At 37.1% G+C, this 22789-nt stretch overlaps 1 protein-coding gene across 2 annotated transcripts in view; it reads left to right on the forward strand.

Moving 5' to 3' along the window:
- The first annotated feature begins 388 nt into the window (after window positions 1-388).
- Window positions 389-22789, forward strand: part of LOC133641840 (nuclear pore complex protein Nup93) — a 59478-nt gene continuing 37077 nt past the window's right edge. For both annotated transcript variants that reach the window (XM_062035902.1, XM_062035903.1), the window contains exons 1-3: window positions 389-549; window positions 5501-5683; window positions 6954-7071. In XM_062035902.1, coding sequence (XP_061891886.1) covers window positions 5505-5683; window positions 6954-7071 — 297 coding nt within the window. In that variant the 5' untranslated portion in view covers window positions 389-549; window positions 5501-5504. The remainder of the gene's footprint in view (window positions 550-5500; window positions 5684-6953; window positions 7072-22789) is intronic.

Genomic DNA, 22789 nt, shown 5'->3' on the forward strand with positions numbered 1-22789 from the left:
GACACAACGGACGTGACTAGGATGGTAGAAGGTGGGGATTGAACCCCAGTAACCAGCAACCCTGCGTTTGCTGGCACGGCCACTCTACCAACTTCGCCACGCCGTTCCCATTTGTATTATGTGTTACACTAAATTGTTGCTAATTCCCACTTTGTGTCCAAAGTGTGGTTTGCTGTTGATATAACACGATTAATATATTAATCATTATTCACAAAACCTTAATGCAGGGGTGTCAAACTCATTTCTACGGAGCCCCTAACGGGACATGGACTTTTCGCAATACTTTTTGCGAGATCTCGCAAAAGCAGTTTGCATGCAGTACTTTTTCAAACCACGTGGTGGAGTGTATAGATTCCCTCTTGGGAAAAGCGAGCAAGTGTGACATCCGGCGCGGTCTTTCAGCCTCGTCCAATCAGCTACGACTTCCGAAGTGCCGGGCCAGATAACATACTTTGCTGCAAGCACGGCTGCTTCTCCTGTGGACGTATTTGGACGTTATTTCATCAACCATTCAGCAGAATTCAGACTGAAATTCGTCACAAACAACCGGTAAGGGAGCTTATTTACCTCCAACTGCTACACGTATTACACCCCTCTTGAAATTGAGTCGTGGCTTGTCCATGTGAATTAGCATCAGCATGCTACCCATCCCCATTGAATGCAATACAACGCTAACAGCTACATAATAGCCTGTCTGTAACACGCTAAAGTTGACTATAACCGCCAATAATGTGACGATTCTCAGTTAAATGTATCCTGTGTGTTGTGTTGTCACACGTCATGTAAGAACTAGCTCGTGTTGATGTTAGCATTGTGCTAATGTGTCGTTAGCATAACTTGTCAGAGTGTTTTCATTGACAGCTGTTATACTGTCTTTTTACTCGGGGTGGAACGATATGATTCGATACAGAATGTGTGGTTGCCGATACGATTCAGTGGCGAGACTTTTTTGTTTTAGAACGGTACAATCCGAAATGACTCAGTTATAATTGATTCAGTAACTTTTTAGCATTAAAAAAAATCAATAATTGTGACTTGTGAAATAAATACTGGACAAATTTATTCTAAACAAGATATGAATTAAGAAATTGTCGTAATATCGATATCATTTATCCATCCATCCATCCATTTCCCCCCGCTTATCCAAGGTCGGGTCACGGGGGCAGCAGCCTAAGCAGGGAAGCCCAGACTTCCCTCTCCCCAGCCACTTCGTCCAGCTCCTCCCGTGGGGACCGTAGGCCAAGGGGAAGACCCAGGACACGTTGGGTAGACTATGTCTCCCGGCTGGCCTGGGAACGCCTCGGGATATAATTTATTTCATGTTAAAATTACCAAACGCCGCTTACCGTTTTTTTCATAGTTTGGCCGGTGGTGCGACTTATACTCAGGAGCGACTTATGTGTGAAATTGTTAACACATTACCGTAAAATATCAAATAATATTATTCAGCTCATTCACGTAAGAGAGTAGACATATAAGATTTCATGGGATTTAGCGATTAGGAGTGACAGATTGTTTGGTAAACGTATAGCATGTTCTATATGTTATAGTTATTTGAATGACTCTTACCATAATATGTTACGTTAACATACCAGGCACGTTCTCAGTTGGTTATTTATGCCTCATATAACGTACATTTATTCAGCCTGTTGTTCACTATTCTTTATTTATTTGAAATTGCCTTTTAAATGTCTATTCTTGGTGTTGAGTTTTATCAAATAAATTTCCCCCAAAATGTGGCTTATACTCCAGTGCGACTTATATGTTTTTTCCCTTCTTTATTATGCATTTTCGGCCGGTGCGACTTATACTCCGGAGCGACTTATACTCACGGTATTTGTGTTCCTTTTTAAAAAAAAAAGTTTTATAAACTGCAAAAAAAAATTATTTGGAACTTTATAAACTGCATTATTTACAAACAATCGAGAAATAATAATTTTCTAAATAAGTACAAAAACAGTACAAATCAGTGCCAGGGGGTTTTAAACTCAATAAAGTAACTAAAATAAAATGCTATATATATATATATATATATATATATATATATATATATATATATATATATATATATATATATATATATATATATATATATATATATATATATATATATATTAGGGCTGCAACTAACGATTCATTTGATAATCGATTAATCTGTCGATTATTACTTCGATTAATCGATTAATAATCGGATAGAAAAGACAAACTACATGTCTATCCTATTCAGTATTTTATTGAAAAAAAACAGCATACTGGCACCATACTTATTTTGATTATTGTTTCTCAGCTGTTTGTAAATGTTGCAGTTTATAAATAAAGGTTTATTAAAAAAATAAATAAAAAAACAACAAAACAAAAACAACAACTCTGCGCATGCGCATAGCATAGATCCAATGAATCGATGACTAAATTAATCGGCAACTATTTTAATAATCGAATTTAATCGATTAGTTGTTGCAGCCCTAATATATATATATAAAAATTATATAAATAAATATATATATATATATATATATATATATATATATATATATATATATATATATATATATATATATATATATATATATATATATATATATTGGAATATAAAGACAATATAACATATATTTATCTGTACAGTAATCTATTCATTTATATCTGCACTTTATTGATTTTTTATCCTGCACTACCATGAGCTAATGCAACAAAATTTCGTTCTTATCTGTACTGTAAAGTTCAAATTTAATTGACAGTAAAAAGGAAGTGAAGTTAATTATATTTATATAGCACTTTTCTCTAGTGACTCAAAGCGCTTTTACATAGTGAAACCCAACATCTAAGTTACATTTAGCTCCAGCGCCCCTCGCGACCCCAAAGGGAATAAGCGGTAGAAAATGGATGGATGGACATTTAAACCAGTGTGGGTGGCACTGGGAGCAGGTGGGTGAAGTGTCTTGCCCAAGGACACAACGGCAGTGACTAGGATGGCGGAAGCGGGGATCGAACCTGGAACCCTCAAGTTGCTGGCACGGCCACTCTACCAACCCAGTCTAAGTCTAATATATATAACAAAGTGCAAAGCCATAGGCTCACACAAGTTCAGTAAATAATTTAAATTTGGAACACAGCATCATCGTTTTCACAGCTTTTTGGTTGTTAGAGGTAGAGAGGGTTTTAACGTAGAGTTCTAATTCTTTTTTAAAGGCACAAAAAACTGGTCGGGTATTGAGAAACTTACATTTATGAATATAAAACTTAGCCAATAGTATAATGAGGTTGCAAAGGTAAAATATACTGTTTCGTCCATATCGCCAAGTTAGAAACGTAAGTGAAGTGTGACCACTTTTTCAGTGATAAATTTAAAAAGAAAAACGTTTTCAATAATACTAATATACTGTGGCTGTGGGTGCTTATTACACTGTTTTTAACTTTCTATCGCAAGCTGGTCCGTCGGCGAATGTGTTCGGCCGTCACTTCCGTTTTGTCCGTCGCATCCTTTGTGGGTTAAAGTTGTATTACGGCGTTATATTATTGTGTGGTGACGTTTGTATTTGTTGTGACTTTTACAATCGTGCCGTAGCTGAAAGTTTTTATGTTGTAATTTAAAATATTGTCTTGTGGCGTTTGCATTTGTTATAACCTTGACCTCCTTGACCAGGTATCCGCCATTTTTGTTTTGATGACGCCACAGACGGGTAGACAGACTTAACGTTTAATGTCCTTTTCATTAAAAGTGCTAAACTTCATATAGAGTCTGCTGTTCTTAAATCCAATGTTTTCTTTTTTTTAGTATCAATAAAATTAATATATTGCCTTTTAAATTGATGTTGGATGGATATCTATCTTCCAGAAGGCTGACTTTAGTGACATACTTTAGTTTTACTATGTGCAGCAGCTCACCAGTAATCCTGCCCTAAATGCGGACTTTCAGGCACTCTAAAAATGTCTTTGTGACTGAACTATTGTATTGGTTTCAACTTGCAGAATATAAACACCCACCAATTTAATCAGAAAAAATACATTTTATATCTAAATATTTTTAATGTGACTTTTTATTTAATTTAAACTCCTCTGATATAACATGTACCAAAAAAGGCTGTGCAGGCAATTTTTGTTCAAATTATTTTGTAGATAAAAAAACACTTTGCCCCTGAAATAATCATTAAAAATTGTTTTATGTGTTGGTGCACATTATTTTACTTGAAATAAGTCATATATTATTCACTACACCACTGATGCTTTGTTTGCTGCAGAATGTTTGTGATGACAAGCAAAAAAACCAAAGGAACTTTGAGAGGGAAAAAATGTTTTTCTCTTTACCCCCACAAAATGTACCGAAAAAGAAGCAAAACCATGGCCATAAAACCAGGTACGGAATTTAGCGTGGGTTACTCGACTATTGCACCTCTAGTAAGCACAATTATATATATGAACACAATGACAGTTGTCAGCTGTGAGCATATATTACCTCAATCAAACATGGCATAAATGTCTGCTACAAGATACTGCCGTAGTAAATATTAGGGATGCAAGCATACTCGCTATAATCCTGCAAAGGACAATTCGCCTTTAATTAAAAAAAGTGATATTAATCGAGATCGGATGATATGAAAAAAAAACTAGTACAGAAAATTGACAAATATGCCACATTCATTGTAAACCACACATACAGTACAGGCCAAAAATTTGGACACACCTTCTCATTCAATGCGTTTTCTTTATTTTCATGACTATTTACATTGTAGATTATCACTGAAGGAATCAAAGCTATGAATGAACACATGTGGAGTTATGTGTGAAATAACTGAAAACATGTTTTATATTCTCGTTTCTTCAAAATAGCCACCCTTTGCTCTGATTACTGCTTTGCATACTCTTGGCATTCTCTCGATGACCTTCAAGAGGTGCACACACTTCACATGTGTCATAGCTTTGATGTCTTCAGTGACAATCTACAATGTAAATAGTTTTGAAAATAAAGAAAATGCATTGAAATGAGAAGGTGTGTCCAAACCTTTGGCCTGTACTGTAGGTCTCGGGTATTATGCTACATGCAGCACACATATGAAAGAATAGGAGTCATACATGCACAAAACACAAGCCCATGGACATGCATTTTGTATAGACTGTTGTCATAGTCCAGGAAAGCGTTATCTGTAAGACTACATTTGATTCACAACAAAAATATCATGGCCAAAGCCAGATCAGAGGAAATGGACTGATGACGCCTTTTTATCAACAAGGAGTCAGGAAAAGGGTATTATTATTTTTTGTCTATTTGACAATGCTAAATTAGTGTTCATAGTGAGGATTTGAATGACTATATGTTATAGTATATCATATGTTCACAACTGCAGGATTCATAATGTCCGAAACAGTGCAGGAAATAGCAGATCTTATTTTATCCCACCCCTAACTTGTATTTCCTGTGTTAACATGGTACCAGGGTACCACTTTTTAATGACCGTTATTAAATTGTTAACATTTTGTCACCTTCCATAAAAAATCTGACTTACAGGGGCATGGATGCAGAGGGCTTTGGGGAGCTGCTGCAGCAGGCCGAGCAGCTGGCTGCAGAGACTGAGGCGGTGTCAGAGCTGCCACATGTTGAGAGGAACCTTCAGGAGATCCAACAGGCTGGAGAGAGGCTTCGTTCCCGCACGCTCACCCGCACTTCGCAGGATGCTGCCGACGTAAAAGCGTAAGGAATATGCACCAAATATACTCAGACATGATATTTATGGCTCATTGTTGTGTATTTGTCTTAGAAATCAGACAACAGATGTATAAATGTACCGTATTTTCCGCACCATAAGCCGCCCCGTGTTATTAGCCGCACTTTCAATGAATGGCATATTTCAAAACTTTGTTTACCTATTAGCCGCCCCGTGTTATTAGCCGCACCTACGCTACGCTAAAGGGAATGTCAAAAAAACAGTCAGATAGGTCAGTCAAACTTTAATAATATATTACAAACCAGCGTTTTAACAACTCTGTTCACTCCCAAAATGTAATGTGCAAATGTGCAATCACAAAAATAGTAACACTCAAAATAGTGCAGAGCAATAGCAACATCAATAACTCAACGTTGCTCGAACCTTAATGTCACACAACACACAAAATAAAAATTTAAAGCTCACGTTCTGAAGTTATTACTCATCCCCAAATCCCTCGAATTCTTCTTCTTCTTCGGTGTGCTTCACTTGTTTTTTGACACCATCTGTGATGTGGACGCGCATGCAGTCGTAGATCAGCAGGGACGGAGCTGCGTGAAAAAAGTCACCCGGTCTCTTCGCTCATCTTTTCTTCATCCATCCATCCCTTCGAGTTAGCTTTTTTGATGACGCCGGCTGGAAAGTTCTCTTTTGGCAAGGTCTTCCTTTTGAATATCACCATGGGTGGAAGTTTCTGGCCGTTAGCATGGCAAGCTAACGGATATTCACCGTACGTGCTCCCGTTGTATCCACAGTGCGGTTCACAGGAATATCAAAAGTCAGTGGAACCTTGTACGCGTGTCTCTTAGTAGAGCCATTTTGTGGTCTTTACAGAAACACACAAATGAAACGTCATATCCGCGCGCTTCTTCTTCTATGGGGGCGGGTGCTCACCTTGGCGGTTGCTTACAGTAGAAGAAGAAGCGCTTCCTCTTCTATGGGGGCGGTTGCTTACCGTAGAAGAAGAAGCGCTTCCTCTTCTACGGGGAAAAAAGATGGCGGCTGTTTACCGTAGTTGCGAGACCTAAACTTTATAAAAATAAATATTAATATTAATCCATATATAAAGCGCACCGGGTTATAAGCCGCACTGTCAGCTTTTGAGAAAATGTGTGGTTTTTAGGTGCGGCTTATGGTGCGGAAAATACGGTACTGTAATGTCATGTGTAAATAAAGCATCTATGGCGCCCTCTAGTGGACATCTGTTCTTTGTTGACTCACTGTCGGATTCATTAATGGAGTACTACTCTCTTTCAGGTCTATTCTCCTTGGATCCAGAGGTTTGGACATCTTTCACATTTCTCAGAGACTTGAGACTTTAAGTGCAGCTACTACCTTCGAGCCCCTTGAGCCAGTTAAAGACACTGACATACAGGTAAGGCACACGCAAGTTCACCTGTCTCTAAACAAGTTGTGTTGACACACCTTAAGGTACTCTATAATTTAGCACATTTTCATTGGGTTGCCAAACATTTGTGTAAAAAATTGTTTGTGACCATTTTTCAAAGCAATTTTCCACGCTATTCGCCCCCTAGCGATTGGCGAAAAATTCAACCAATCCCTGAGAATTTTGCAGGGCCTTGCAACTTTGTCCAATCCCTGCAATTTCCCAGCACATTTTTGCCAATTGAATTTGTCCCAGCAGCACTCAAACGCAACGTTACTGTCTACGTAACCTGCATCGCTTTAGTCTACACAGAAATCACAACTGTAGATTGCCCTCAACAGCAAGCCAATATTCTCACTGAAACCATCCATTTTTTTTGGGGTCGCGGGGGGTGCTGGCGCCTATCTCCGCTTCATTCGGGCCATGTGTTAAGTAATTGAATATAGACACAAATTTACGATTAGGGATGTCACGGTATAAACATTTCTTATCATATCTATTTTTACATTTTTAAAAAACAGAGGTATTTTTTTAGGTTATGTACATGTACTAATGTATGTACATGTTGTATCGGGACAGATCCCTTAAGAGTTTGAGCAGGAATTGTCATATAGTAATTAACAATACACCATAAAACATTAACAACATGCTATGTCACAAGAGTGTTTTTTTTAAGTAATACTTTGTGACATGGAAAACCCATAAGTAATGTAAAAAACATGGTGTTTACTTTTTGATATCAATATAAAACCCAAAACAGTTTGGTTAATGAAAATAAAGTCTAATAAACTAGCTTTGTTCTTCTTCAACAACACCATGTGTTACAGTGCAACAGTTTGGCCAAAAAAATAAACAGGAGTGATACCACTCGCAGCTAATACACAATCTTCGTACCTCACCGTGTTGATACTTAGCAGCCTGCGTTCAATAGCTCGTATTAATGTTATTGGAACACTAACAAAGTTAACAGTTAAATAAAGGACGAGTGAGCATCCCAGTAAACAAATGAAATACTTTATAAAGAAGTTGTGGCAACGTTCCCGACACATCGCCTGCTGCATGTTTCCTCACCTCATTACATGAACTCTCAGTCACTGGAGGTGCGAGAAGGACACTGTGTTGAGGAAATGAAAGCAACTTCAAATATTTTTCTCCTCCACTGTATACCTTTAGTGTGGGACAAATTTGTATGTCTCCAATATTGTCCACACCTGTCGCCATCTGATAACAGCAGTGCTCTATTAAACACACGCAGAGACTCTACACTATGAAAGTGAAGCGAGGGAAATAAAATGAAACGAAGCCTTTGGCTGCGTTTACTCGGAGGGAACATCTCCAGAGGAAAGTCTGTGTAGTTGCATTCGGCGACTTTGTTTCCATGAAGTAAGCAGTGTTGCCTAAAATGCATTAAAAATGAAGTTTTTTCGGTAATTAAACAGTTTTACTAACCGTGTGGAATTTTACAGCGGTTTATCATTATACCGTTTTCCGTTACATCCCTATTTACTATAGACTTTTAAAGTTTCAAAACAAGCATGAATGTGCACGAGAATGTCTGCAACTTGTGGACGACAGAGAAGACAATAAGGCATAATAATAATAAGGCAACATTTGGTGCGTTTTGTTTTACAACTTATCCACACACGTGTGTGTGTGTGTGTGTGTGTGTGTGTGTGTGTGTGTGTGTGTGTGTGTGTGTGTGTGTGTGTGTGTGTGTGAGTGTGTGTGTGTGTGTGTGTGTGTGTGTGTGTGTGTGAATTGGTCACATGTGTAAACAATAAACATGTCAGCAGATGGAGCGCACTGTTGGTTAAGATATGTTGTAAATACCCAAAGCAAAATTTACACTTTGAGTAAAGTATGAGTGTGAATGTTGTCTGTCTATCTGTGTTGGTCCTCCGATGATGTGGCATCTTGTCCAGGGTGTACCCCGCCTTCCGCCCGAATGCAGCTGAGATAGGCTCCAGCACCCCCCGTGACCCCGAAAGGGACAAGCGGTAGACAATGGATGGATGGATAGAGTAAAGAATATATTGAACATAACTTTAATAGGCATGTATGTACGTATACAGTATCTCACAAAAGTGAGTACATACTTCAACCATTTTTACTACAGATAATATTCTACAAGATATTAGAAATAAAGCTTGGATAAACTTATATATCCAAAGTGGTTATACAAAGTGTAATTTCAATCGCAATGTCCTTTTACATTATATGTATTGTTTACTCGTCTTCAGCATAAATAAATATTTAACTGTAAATATTTTAATTTTTTGTCTTGGTATGTAAAGGCTGAGTTATAATTTTTGTATTTTCCTTGCAGTAATACTAGTGTACTTTGCTGTGATGAATAATAATTTTCCCAATGTTGTATAGTTGCTTGGTTTTTTGCTTGTATCTTTGTTTATATTTGTTCATTAATTACTTTTCCTTAAGAAAATTTCCAAATCTTAATTACAGTGGGAATCACAACTATTTATTGTAACTTTCACGTTCTCCCATAACTCTATTTTCACAAATACCTAAAAGAGAACCTGCACCTTCCAACGTCATTTTTGGAAAGAACATCTGCAAATTTAGTCATGTCAAAAAGGGCCTGGGAGGGACTGTTAAATTGTCGTCAATATTCCAAAACAAATTATTTAAGATGCAGATAAAAATATTTTTTTGCATGTGTTAAAATCCTGTGGTTTTTGGGTATAGGATTACAAAAAACGCTTTAAAAAACGATTACACATTCATAACATCACAAGGGGACGTTATGTTAATGAAAAAATTAAATGCCTATTTATTATACTATAAAATAGGCATATAACACTTGCTAAACTGATTATGAATTCAGCTTTACACATTAATAAACAATTACAAGATACAATATTGTCCTTACAAAATGTGCAGATACATGACTTGAAAATACATTGTCTGGTGGAAAATATTAGGTGAATTGACTTGTGAGACAGCGCCCATGGTTGCATTCATAGCTGCAGCGCTCTTTTTGTCCTGCAGATGGCGCCATTGAACCACTTACTAATAACACATTAACAAAAACAAATTATTTGAAGCAAAATGCTGAACGACGAGGATGCAAGGGTGTACTGCTTTGTGAAAGGGGAAAGGAAGTGAGCTGTGTTCAATGCTGGTGCTGCGTCATGGCAATATTATGCCGCCATTTTGTTTTATATCTGGTCCCAGACAGGATGCACTTTCTGTCTCAGTTGCCCACATCGTTGTGTTGTTTCCAGAAGCACTGGAAGCATTGTCCAGCTATGACGTGGAGTATTTTTCCAACACTCTCAAAAGGCAACATTATGACGTCTTTGTGCTGCAAGACACCATTACATTACCAATAAAGCTTCAGGTTGGTCTGTCCATCAATTGGAGTTTTTCCAGATCATTAATGTCCTGGTTTGTGAAGAGACAAGTGATAGAAAATGGATGGATGGATGGATGGATGGATGGATGGATGGATGGATGGATTGATCAGAATCAGAACTAACTTTATTGGCAAAGTATGTTTAACACATAAGGAATTTGACTTGGTATCTGCTGACAGACATAATAAAGTGTCAGCGCATTTAATCTATCATAACTTTCCACATACTAAACTGATTTCAGCTTAGTTTATAGCTCGCTGGCAATAATTTCCCTGGTGGGCATAAATACAGTACAATAATCTTCGAATCACAAAATACTATTATTAATAGTATATACTATAATATTAATAATGTTCACTCTTGCTCATGAAAAGTAATCCTCTTTGATCTGTTTTCCACGGTCTGCCGATTTGAGCAAGAATATTCAGATCAATGATCCGGCATTGTTTTTCCTCCTTGTTTCTGCTGCTGAAATACGAGTAGCTGCCCCTTTTAAGATGGCTGCTGAATTTCCTGCGCCCCAGCAGCCAATGCGGTGTCTATAAATATGATGTGTATGGGCAGCATGGCCAGAGACAGAAACAGATCCAACAAAGCAACCACGAGAGCTGACTCCATCCTAGGCTGCCCACTAGCTGTTGGCCAATTTCAGACAATATGTGTCTAATTTGGGTGCAAGCTGTGACAAGCGCGTCATCTATAAGCCGCTTCAATGTCACTAATTCCCACCACCATGGCATAAAATAAACTACCGTATTTATAAGGGGCACGTAAAATCTGTACGGATTAATTCTGGTTGTGCTTGCCGACCTCAAAGCAATTTAATTTGGTACATGGTGTAATAACTGTGACCAGTAGATGGCAGTTACACAAGAAATACGTGTGGAATGCAGGATGACACATGTTCAATTGACATCATGGTAAAGGTTTACCAAGTTTTTGCGCAGTTCTGCCATTGTAGTCCGACGATGTAGTAAAAAGCTCCTTCTTTTTCTCTATCCTCTTGATGTGGGGCATTCATCCCCAGCTGTTGCCACTGCTAACATAAAGTAGCGTACAGTACTAACTTATATCTGCTATGTAAGCACTAAAAACTACCAGTACAACAAAGAGGACAGGGAGAAGACGCTGTCAAAGTAGAGCCATGTAAATAAGACCACCCACAAAATGGCGCATCCTGAAGAGACGATCAGAAAGTATCTTAAAACGATATTTAGAACATAGTCTATGCCAGTGTTTCTTAACCATGGAGCCGAGACCCATTGTTGGCCTCTGGGTTATGGGGTCTTTTGTTTTATAGTACATTTGATTTATTTTTGTGATCAGTCTGACCTAATCCTTGATAGTAATCTTTGATTTACACAACATGCTTTAATATAATTTGACAAGGTTGTAGATACATTTATTGAATATGATTAAAATTGAGAGTAAATAGTTTACTACTTCAGTGTTAATGTTTAAGTGGGCCCCAGACCCCTCTAGTTGGTTGAAACTTATTTTGAAAATGTATACAGTATCAATATGATACATCACATATTTTCTTTACAACATGTCCAAAAAGGAATAGGAAGAAGCAAGGTTTATCTAATCCTCCCCCTTTTTTCTCTTAATAGCAATCACTAACACATACTTCCTGTTCTCAATTTGTACTCAATTTACATCAATGTGTTCTAAATACATCAGCTCTTCTCATGAATAGTTAAATCAGTTATGATTTGCTTGATGAGATGGATAATATTTCATTTTCAATAAGTTATCATTAAATTTGTAAACACTTTAAGTTTGAACAGCCTCTTAAATTGGATCATATTAGTACATTGTTTGATTGCTTCAGGAGGTAGTCACCTGAAATGGTTTTCACTTCACAGGTGTGCTTGAAGCTCATCGAGAGAATGCCAAGAGTGTGCAAAGCAGTAATCAGAGCAAAGGGTGGCTATTTTGAAGAAACTACAATATAAAACATGTTTTCAGTTATTTCATATTTTTTTGTTAAGTGCATAACTCCACATGTGTTCATTCATAGTTTTGACGCCTTCAGTGCGTCATGAAAATAAAGAAAACGCATTGAATGAGGAGAAGGTGTGTCCAAACTTTTGGCCTGTACTGTATATTTATATATACATATATGTATACATGTATTTGTGTATATTAGGGGTGTAAAAAATAATCAGTACAAACTGATAACCGATTTTAACTTTAGAGATCTGAATACATTGTTTGGCGAGCCTCTGGATCGACCTGTATATATAGTAAGGATCGGTCGATGTCCGGTTGGAAAGTCATCAATCGGTTGATTGTAGATCTGATACAAAATATGGCTGCTTTATTCTTGCGAGCCATCTGTGATGACGCAATACGAGAGTACCGACAGAGCAACATAACAGACAGCACCAAAAGAGTTTACAAACATCGCACCCCCGAATATTAAATCTAAAGCGTGGTAAACATTTGGATATTTAAAAAAAAAAAAGAATGATCAGTTGGAAAAAGTATGGCCATTTGTAACGTTTGGAAAGCAGTGCTACAGTACTGACTAATCTGAGCACTCACCTATTGTGACGGCATCAAGACACTCAAGCCGGCGATGAGAGAGCTAAGGATGCTAATGCTAGCAGACCCACCAACTGGCAAGACAAGAGGACAATCATTTGAAAGACTTTCTCACGCCACACTTGCCATTCCTTACACTTATTTACGCCTTTACTACTGTATACTATATATATATAGATATATAGTATATAAATAATTTTTATATGGGGTCGCGGGGGTGCTGGAGCCTAAATATATATATATATATATATATATATATATATATATATATATATATATATATATATATATATATATATATATATATATATATATATATATATATATATATATATATATATATATATATATATATATATATATATATATATATATACATATACACACTACCGTTCAAAAGTTTGGGGTCACCCAAACAATTTCTAAGAACAAGAATAGACTGTCGAGTTTCAGATGAAAGTTCTCTTTTTCTGGCCATTTTGAGCGTTTAATTGACCCCACAAATGTGATGCTCCAGAAACTCAATCTGCTGAAAGGAAGGTCAGTTTTGTAGCTTCTGTAATGAGCTAAACTGTTTTCAGATGTGTGAACATGATTGCACAAGGGTTTTCTAATCATCAATTAACCTTCTGAGCCAATGAGCAAACACATTGTACCATTAGAACAGTGGAGTGATAGTTGCTGGAAATGGGCCTCTATACACCTATGTAGATATTGCACCAAAAACCAGACATTTGCAGCTAGAATAGTCATTTACCACATTAGCAATGTATAGAGTGTATTTCTTTAAAGTTAAGACTAGTTTAAAGTTATCTTCATTGAAAAGTACAGTGCTTTTCCTTCAAAAATAAGGACATTTCAATGTGACCCTAAACTTTTGAACGGTAGTGTATATATATATATATATATATATATATATATATATATATATATATATATATATATATATATATATATAAACACTCTAATGTCCTCAACGTAAAAGCGGTACTGCTGTGAGCCTTTCCTCACAGGCGGTCCCTCGTCTACTGAATGTCTGCCCTTAGACAGCTTGTACTGAAAACACATTGCCTTGTACTTTTAAATACAATGACAATGAAGTCCATTCCATTCTCGTCAGAGTAGAGAGGAGACGCACACCCCCTCTGTGCAAAGTTGCCGCTGTTTCTGCCTCGGTTGAGACGTTAACATTTCATCACTGTCATGCTCCCAACAAAAACAAACCTATTGTTCATGTCAATGACACAGTCAGTAGATTTAATTATTGTTCTTGAATATCACAAACATTCAGTTTTTTGATCAAATTTGGCACTGTAACATTTAACAATGTATAACAAATACAAGTAAACAAAAAATTTATTTAGAGTTGTTATCATAATTAGCATTTTTTAACTCACATTTACTTTTCTTTAAGTTTATAGATTTAAAGTTGATAGTTCTACTATATGCTAATCATACAGGAACCGCCCGTTTTGTATGTGTCCATTTAAAAAATAAACACATTACATTGTTCTGACATGATACATTTAATTTTCTTTTCACTATGCAAAGCTTACATCTGCATCGAATCGCATCGTAAAGGTTTAAAAAGTATTGTTAGTGAATGGTATCATAACGCATATATCGAGATTTATATCAAATCATCATTTAAAGGCCTACTGAAACCCACTACTACCGACCACGCAGTCTGATAGTTTATATATCAATGATGAAATCTTAACATTATAACACATGCCAATACGGCCGGGTTAACTTATAAAGTGACATTTTAAATTTGCCGCTAAACTTCCGGTTCGAAACGCCTCTGAGGATGACGTATGCGTGTGACGTAGCCCGGCGAACACGGGTATGCCTTCCACATTGAAGCCGATACGAAAAAGCTCTGTTTTCATTTCATAATTCCACAGTATTCTGGACATCTGTGTTCGTGAATCTGTTTCAATCATGTTCATTGCATTATGGAGAAGGAAGCCGAGCAAGCAAAGAAGAAAGTTGTCGGTGCGAAATGGACGTATTTTTCGAACGTAGTCAGCCACAACAGCACACAGCCGGCGCTTCTTTGTTTACATTCCCGAAAGATGCAGTCAAGATGGAAGAACTCGGATAACAGAGACTCTAACCAGGAGGACTTTTGATTTGGATACACAGACGCCTGTAGAGAACTGGGACAACACAGACTCTTACCAGGATTACTTTGATTTGGATGACAAAGACGCAGACGTGCTACTGTGAGTATGCAGCTTTGGCTTTTTTTTGCGTATGTACGTAACTTTTTAAAAATATATAAGCTTTATGAACCTTGGGTTAGGTGAACGGTCTTTTGGGCTGAGTGATTGTGTGTGTTGATCATGTGTTTGAATTGTATTGGCGTGTTCTATGGAGCTAGGAGCTAGCAGAGGAGCTAGGAGCTAGCATAACACGTACCGTACCGTACGTGCGCGTCACGTACGTAACTTTTTAAAAATATATAAGCTTTATGAACCTTGGGTTAGGTGAACGGTCTTTTGGGCTGAGTGATTGTGTGTGTTGATCAGGTGTTTGAATTGTATTGGCGTGTTCTATGGAGCTAGGAGCTAGCAGAGGAGCTAGGAGCTAGCATAACAAACACGCAGGTGTTATTATGCAGGATTAATTTGTGGCATATTAAATATAAGCCTGGTTGTGTTGTGGCTAATAGAGTATATATATGTCTTGTGTTTATTTACTGTTGTAGTCATTCCCAGCTGAATACCAGGTACCGTGAGTATGCAGCCTTGGCTGCTAAACATTCGATAACTTGACCGTATGTGCGCGTCACGTACGTAACTTTTTAAAAATATATAAGCTTTATGAACCTTGGGTTAGGTGAACGGTCTTTTGGGCTGAGTGATTGTGTGTGTTGATCAGGTGTTTGAATTGTATTGGCGTGTTCTATGGAGCTAGGAGCTAGCAGAGGAGCTAGGAGCTAGCATAACAAACACGCAGGTGTTTTTATGCAGGATTAATTTGTGGCATATTAAATATAAGCCTGGTTGTGTTGTGGCTAATAGAGTATATATATGTCTTGTGTTTATTTACTGTTGTAGTCATTCCCAGCTGAATATCAGGTCACCCCCGGCTCTCACAGCATCTTCCCTATCTGAATAGCTTCAACTCCCCACTAGTCCTTCACTTGCACTTTACTCATCCACAAATCTTTCATCCTCGCTCAAATTAATGGGGAAATTGTCGCTTTCTCGGTCCGAATCTCTCTCACTTCATGCGGCCATCATTGTAAACAATAGGGAACTTTGCGTATATGTTCAACTGACTACGTCACGCTACTTCCGGTAGGTGCAAGCCTTTTTTTTATCAGATACCAAAAGTTGCAATCTTTATCGTCGTTGTTCTATACTAAATCCTTTCAGCAAAAATATGGCAATATCGCGAAATGATCAAGTATGACACATAGAATAGATCTGCTATCCCCGTTTAAATAAAAAAAAATCATTTCAGTAGGCCTTTAAGGTAATATTTGGCAAGTTTTTGATTTTCCCACAGCTAATTTTCTCTATTTCCTCTGCAGTGGGCATTTGTGTTTTGCATAACAGGGCTATTTGTTTCTGAAGTTTGTAACTGACAAAAGAAATAAACCAATAACAAATGTCCATTGCTGGGTTTAGGAGGATGTTCACCTGTCTACATTTGTGGTAACTTATCACAACCATAGCTGTGTGGACCATCCTTTTTATTTGATCTTTCTTCTTGCTCACTCTTATCAAATTTCCTTCTTCTCTTTTCATTGTTTTTTTCCTCCTCCCCACTTTTATCTTCCTCGCCACTTGGTGAGCCGGATGTAAGTTAGCCTGTGTGCTTCTAACCAACTGATTGACTGGTAGTGCACTTAGCTTTTGGCAGCATCGGAGTATACATACTCACACAATCTAATTGACAAGATTCACTTCCTCTTTGTGTGGAGGAAAACCACAACTCCACTTCAGCAACTAGATTCCAGGAAAGTGGTGAGAACTGTTAGCGTTTCGTATAACAATATCCAAGCTATACAGCCACCCATCCTCCATCTATACACTTACTATAATTGTAATTTACCCTGTTCAGGGTTGTGGAGAGCGGCAGCCTATCCCAGCACACTCTGGCTGTATGTAAGTCTATAAATCATCAGATTTTTTTGTGACGTATAATGCAAGACAGAAGTGTAGCTGAGCATGTTGGTAGTATATTATTTGTATATTGTGTTTACTTAATATACTTGACACAATCCAATGGCAGAGGGTAATAGAGCTGTAAAATGTAATTGATGTTAGCACTCCGTATACATATTCCCAAAATGATCACAGTTGTCATTATTATCACAGTACTGTATTGGTAAATGTGCTCTAAATGTGTCTTGTATCCATGTTAGCATTTACGCTAGCTAGTGATTTACGCGCTAGCTGTTTCTCCAGGAAATAAGCAGTTTCACTGAATTTTGCAAAGTGCTTTAATCAATCACGGTTTTACAAAAATTGCAATTTAAACCGGCAATAATAATCATCAGGAATTTTATCGCAACCTATTATTATAACAGTAATCATTATTTGCCCAGTGCGGGGTGTGACACAGCATGGTTCTAAGTGATGTCATTGTCTAATTTGCATAACTTTCCATATCGCAATACTCAGTGATAGTGCAAGGATGGGTAAAAAGGAGCGTTTTGATTTGTGTCATAAATAATGAGCAACATTATCTCACGTTTTACTTTACACTTTGACTTTCAGGTGTTGGTTTAATTTTGTGCAGCAGTAGGTATTTTTACGCAATTCTTATATCATGCACGAGTGATTTATTAAAAAATAAAAAATAAAAAAACTTGTACAGTAAGTTTTTGCTGAATTTAGAACTAATGTACACATCACTGTACGTCAGATAAATCATTATATTAATAAACATATGTGTTATAACACACAATCTAGTCAGCTGTGGTATGTACGTATGAGGTATGTTAAGAAGCGAAGGTATGCCATTTAATGTAATAATAATAATAATACATTTTATTTGGTATAGCGCTTTTCAGTGTACTCAAAGACGCTTTACAGGATAGAAAATTAAAATATAAAACAGTTCAAAGTAATAATATAAAATACAGGAAATATAAAAGCAGTACATTGTAAAATACATAATAAGACTGAACACCGACAGTCCTATTTAATGTGTTTGGGAGATGTCATAGTGATGAATGTTGGAGACCCCTGAGCTATATGGTATTGCGTCAATTACAACAAGCTAAATACCCACAATCTTTTTTTTGTTTGCTTCAATGCCCCATTGCTGGTTACTTGGGATGTAACGATATGAAAACGTCATATTATGGTTGTTGTGGCCAGAATTATTACGGTTATTATTATCGCGGTATTGTTGAATGTGCTCAAAAGTACTTATACACACACTGAAAAAGGTCTGGGCCTATAACACATTTTATTGTGACGCTTTACGTGACGTGACGTGACGTCACGCCACGCGAGGTCACTTCCTGTTGAACACCTCCTTCTGTTTCAACTCGACACTGTGGAGTATATACCGATCACTTTGTTCAATTTGAATACTGCATCTTAGTTGTTTTGGAAAGTAATGTGTTTGTACATGTTTAGATTGGGGTTTGACGTTTCTTAATGGGGAAAGACGTTAATGTGTTTTCATTTTAGCATTTAAGCTAGCTAGCGAACTAACAATAGTCGGTCCCTCATTTTATCAATGTTATCAATCACGGTATTTTGATCGTTTTAATTAAGTATGGTAATACTAACCGTTGGGAGTTATTATTACGGTTTATGTGCATGTAGTACAAATGCCTGCAGCTGCTGTAATTGATGCAAAGAGGGACAGCTCTTGCAGCCCGTAACAACGCATACACATGGCGATTAAATGAGGCTCACAAAGTTATTGACTTCATTTTCATTTATCGCTCAATTAATTTGACTTGTCAAATATTGGCCCAGGTCTACACTGCAATCTTTTGACCAAGTAATTTAAAAAATACAATAAAATAAAAATAAAACTAATAGACACACTGTTAGAAAACTCACTATTTTGCATGGTTTTTTTACTTCAACTTTACTGATATTGTTTTAGTCTTAGTTTTAATGGATAAGATTTAATGTTGTAAATATTGGGTTGTAATGTAGCGCTTTAAGATTTTTTTTAAATGAAAAGTGCGTACAAAATACACTTTATTATTTCTGGTGAACCACTCTGTTCAGTGGTCCTTGTAAGCACTGTACAAATACCCCCATAAAACACCTCTGTCTAGTACTCTTCAATCACTCTGGGCTAAGAGAGCTCAGCTTATGGGTTCAATGTGCACAATTGAATACAGTAGCTTAGTTGCTCAGACCGCAAATGTGTTTGTATAAATTTAGATTGGTTGATGTCTTCTCTCAGTGGGGAAAGACGTTAATGTATTTTGTTTTCTTGTTACCATTTAAACTAGCAAGCTGGCGCCAGTCAGTGTGAAGGTGCAGTTATCAATCTCGGTTTTTCGATCTTTTTTATTTAAAAACTGTAATACTAATCGTCGGGAGTTTTACCGTGATTATTATTAATACCGTTTATCGTTACATCCTTACTGCTTACGAATGATATCCATTTTTATGCCTTGAAACTGCGCTACAGCATAAGCTTAGTCATACAAATGTCAAATTGTCCAAATTACAATGATTGATACAATTCTTAATGAACAGATATTAATTAATCAATGATTTATTCTTCTTCCTTGTGTCAGCTAAGCTGGGGTCCATATGTAAACCGCATCGATGATGTATTGGTTTAAACGCACTGTAATTGATGAACTACTTCAGATAACTGCCATTCAGGTAAATGTAGGCCTTCATGCCTCTGTGATTCTTGTGCAACACACACACAAACACACCACTGGGATTGCTGAGTAAATGATGTTTCCAACTGAGTGAACACAAATTAAAAATGTTTTGTTTTTTTCGTAGAAAGAAATGTAGTTTCAAATGAGTCTTAGACTGGGGGTTTAAGGATGTTTGCTAGTTATGTGCAGGCTGCTGTTTTTTTGACTATTACAGAGTAAAACACATTTACACTGTTTGCTTTAAGACTTCAATGTATTTGTCGTTCGATGACAGCTTCATGTAATTTGTGTTGTTGGCCATGACACATGTCCTTTATGAATGCTGTGGGGGACAAAAAACAGGGGGGGAAATGAAGACAATTAGGATTAGAAATACTGTACACGTAATTCAATCTTCATTTCTTCTTTTTTTTAATGTCATAAACAAGATTTTAGATTGGGAAGGGGTCAACTGCAGGATTCGCTGCTCTTTGGAAAAAAAGCTAGATTTTGTCGCCAGCCGCCATTTATATAAAAGAGTATTGACCGATAGATGGCAGTCACACTTAACAGATACGTGTGGACTGCAAGATGACGCTAAACAAGCAATTTTTATGTTTCATTGAGAATATACAGCATTACAGTCTATGCTCAAAAATCTGTTAAAATGTTTTAGTTCAACTTTAGTAAGCCAGGAAACCACACCGCTTGATGGATTGTCGGCACAGTACGGCTACGGCAGTCATACGTACTTCAACATACAAGTAATATTATGGTGTGTGTATAAGGACTTTAAAATGGCACCTATTGGGAAAGAAAAAAATCTGGTGTTTTGTTTTGCTATGCTTTCCAAAACCAACTTTTCTTACCTATTGGTACCGGCTAATGTATATTTGGGATCTGCTTAAGTCCAGAAAAGTTGCGTGCCTCTACCATTGTAGTCCGCACCGATGTCGTAGTCAATAAGCTCCTTCTTTTTCTTTATCCTCTTATTTTGGGACATTCATCCTCTGGTGCTGCCATTTCTAATACAAGATAGTGTACAGTTTTAACTTAAGACGACACTGTTGAAGTTCAGTTCAGTTCAGTTTCAGTTTATTTCGAACATGCATACAATACAATGTAATGCATCACACAATTCCACTTGTTTCATTACAGCACGTACGAAAAGGAGTACGAAAAAGCAGAGCTTATTTATTCCTACCCCTTTTCATACCATAGATGGATAGATAGTACTTTATTGATTCTTTCAGGAGAGTTCCCTAAGGAAAATTTAAATTCCAGCAGCAGTGTACAGAATTGAGATCGAATTTAAAAAGTATAGCAATTTTATCCAATTACCTTGTTCTCTGTAACAGAACAGTGAACAAATAAATAATAAATAAATGATATACTATAGTAAGCAAACACATATTAAATACATAAATAATCTTTGTCTCAATAAAAAAAAAAGGTTCAAGATGTTCATCAGAATTCTTGTTCTGTGTACTTTGTGAACTCTTGTAGTTTGAACCGTCTCTTAAACTGAATCATATTGGTGCTTTGTTTGATTTCTTTGGTTAATCCGTTGCATAATTTCATCCCCCTTACTGATATACAAGAGGTTTTAAGTGTTGTACGAGCATACAAATGTTTTGAATTAGATTTTCCTCTAAGGTTATATTTCTCCTTTGAGTGGAGCCACTCAAATAAGACTGCCCACAAAACGGCCCATCCTGAAGCGACTGTCAGAAAGCGGCTTGAAGATGATCCGTAAAACATAATTTATGCAACATGTTGACCAAAGAACCACCATTACATGTTATGTAGAGTCACAAGGTAGTGTTTTATGTGTAAAAAATGTTTTGTATGGACACTTGTGATTTAGGGCTATATAAATAAACATTGATTGAATATAGACCTGAATAGACCCGCTCATTGGCAGTGCGCCTTATAATCTGGTGCACCCTATGGTCCGGAAAATACAGTAGCTATTTGTGCCTCATTTCGGTGCTAGATGAATGCAAACTTGGCCATCTACAACAAGTGCTTGGCCATGATGATATTGTGCAAGTAGCGTCTTGTAAGTAATATAGCGTTGTGACAGAAGCACATTGAGTCTGAAGCTCAATTTTAAATGTAAATGTTTCTTTACTGTCAGACTTAAATACATCACCTGATTTAATTTGCATACCGTACACAGCCTCAGTCACTTACTCACCTTGAAATCGTCCCCCTCTCTCTGTCTCTCTCTCCCTCTCTCTCAATAGCTACTTTCGAACGAAATAACCAATGCAGCAGTTTTACATCAGTTAGAAGCTCTAAATGTCAGTTTCGCTTATTGTTCGATTAATCAGCCGGCCCTAGCGAGGACAAACAGGTGTGTGCGGCGTGTGACAAATAAACAGTACACCAGATTAAACAGGGCAGATCTACTTTTCATCATTGGGCTGCACAAAAAATAGGAAATTGCGACGAACAATCTAATTTCTAACGACGGCAGTCTCTTTATATTATTTAATAAACTATAATCCAAAACAAATGCAGCCATTTTACTTAAGGACTCATGTTGCACTGTCATTGGCATGACAACCCCTTGTACGCTCTCCTCTTGCCCCAGCGAGGTTTGTCAGCCCGGGTGATTTGGCACTGTTGCCCTGATTCTACATGCCCTTGGCTCACACTGTCGGCAAAGTTCGCTGGCTAGCATTCATCAGCTCGCGGGAGGAGCAATACCATTAATTAATTAACTTTTCTTTTGACAGGTCTATATTATGCATTATGTATGAATGTACTGTTCAGTAAGCGAGCATGCTATATTTTTGACTTGATGGGTTATGTTCAGTCTTTCTATAAACTTCTGTCAAGGAAGCTCAGATTTAAGATTTCAATTTATAGTCCGCTTCAAAATACATACAATGGTGTCTTGCCAATTGCTGATAGAACCATGCACCTAATTGAAAAATGTCCTTGTTTTTTATGATAAAAT

Source organism: Entelurus aequoreus, linkage group LG24 (genome assembly GCF_033978785.1).
Source record: "Entelurus aequoreus isolate RoL-2023_Sb linkage group LG24, RoL_Eaeq_v1.1, whole genome shotgun sequence".
Lineage (NCBI taxonomy): Eukaryota > Metazoa > Chordata > Actinopteri > Syngnathiformes > Syngnathidae > Entelurus > Entelurus aequoreus.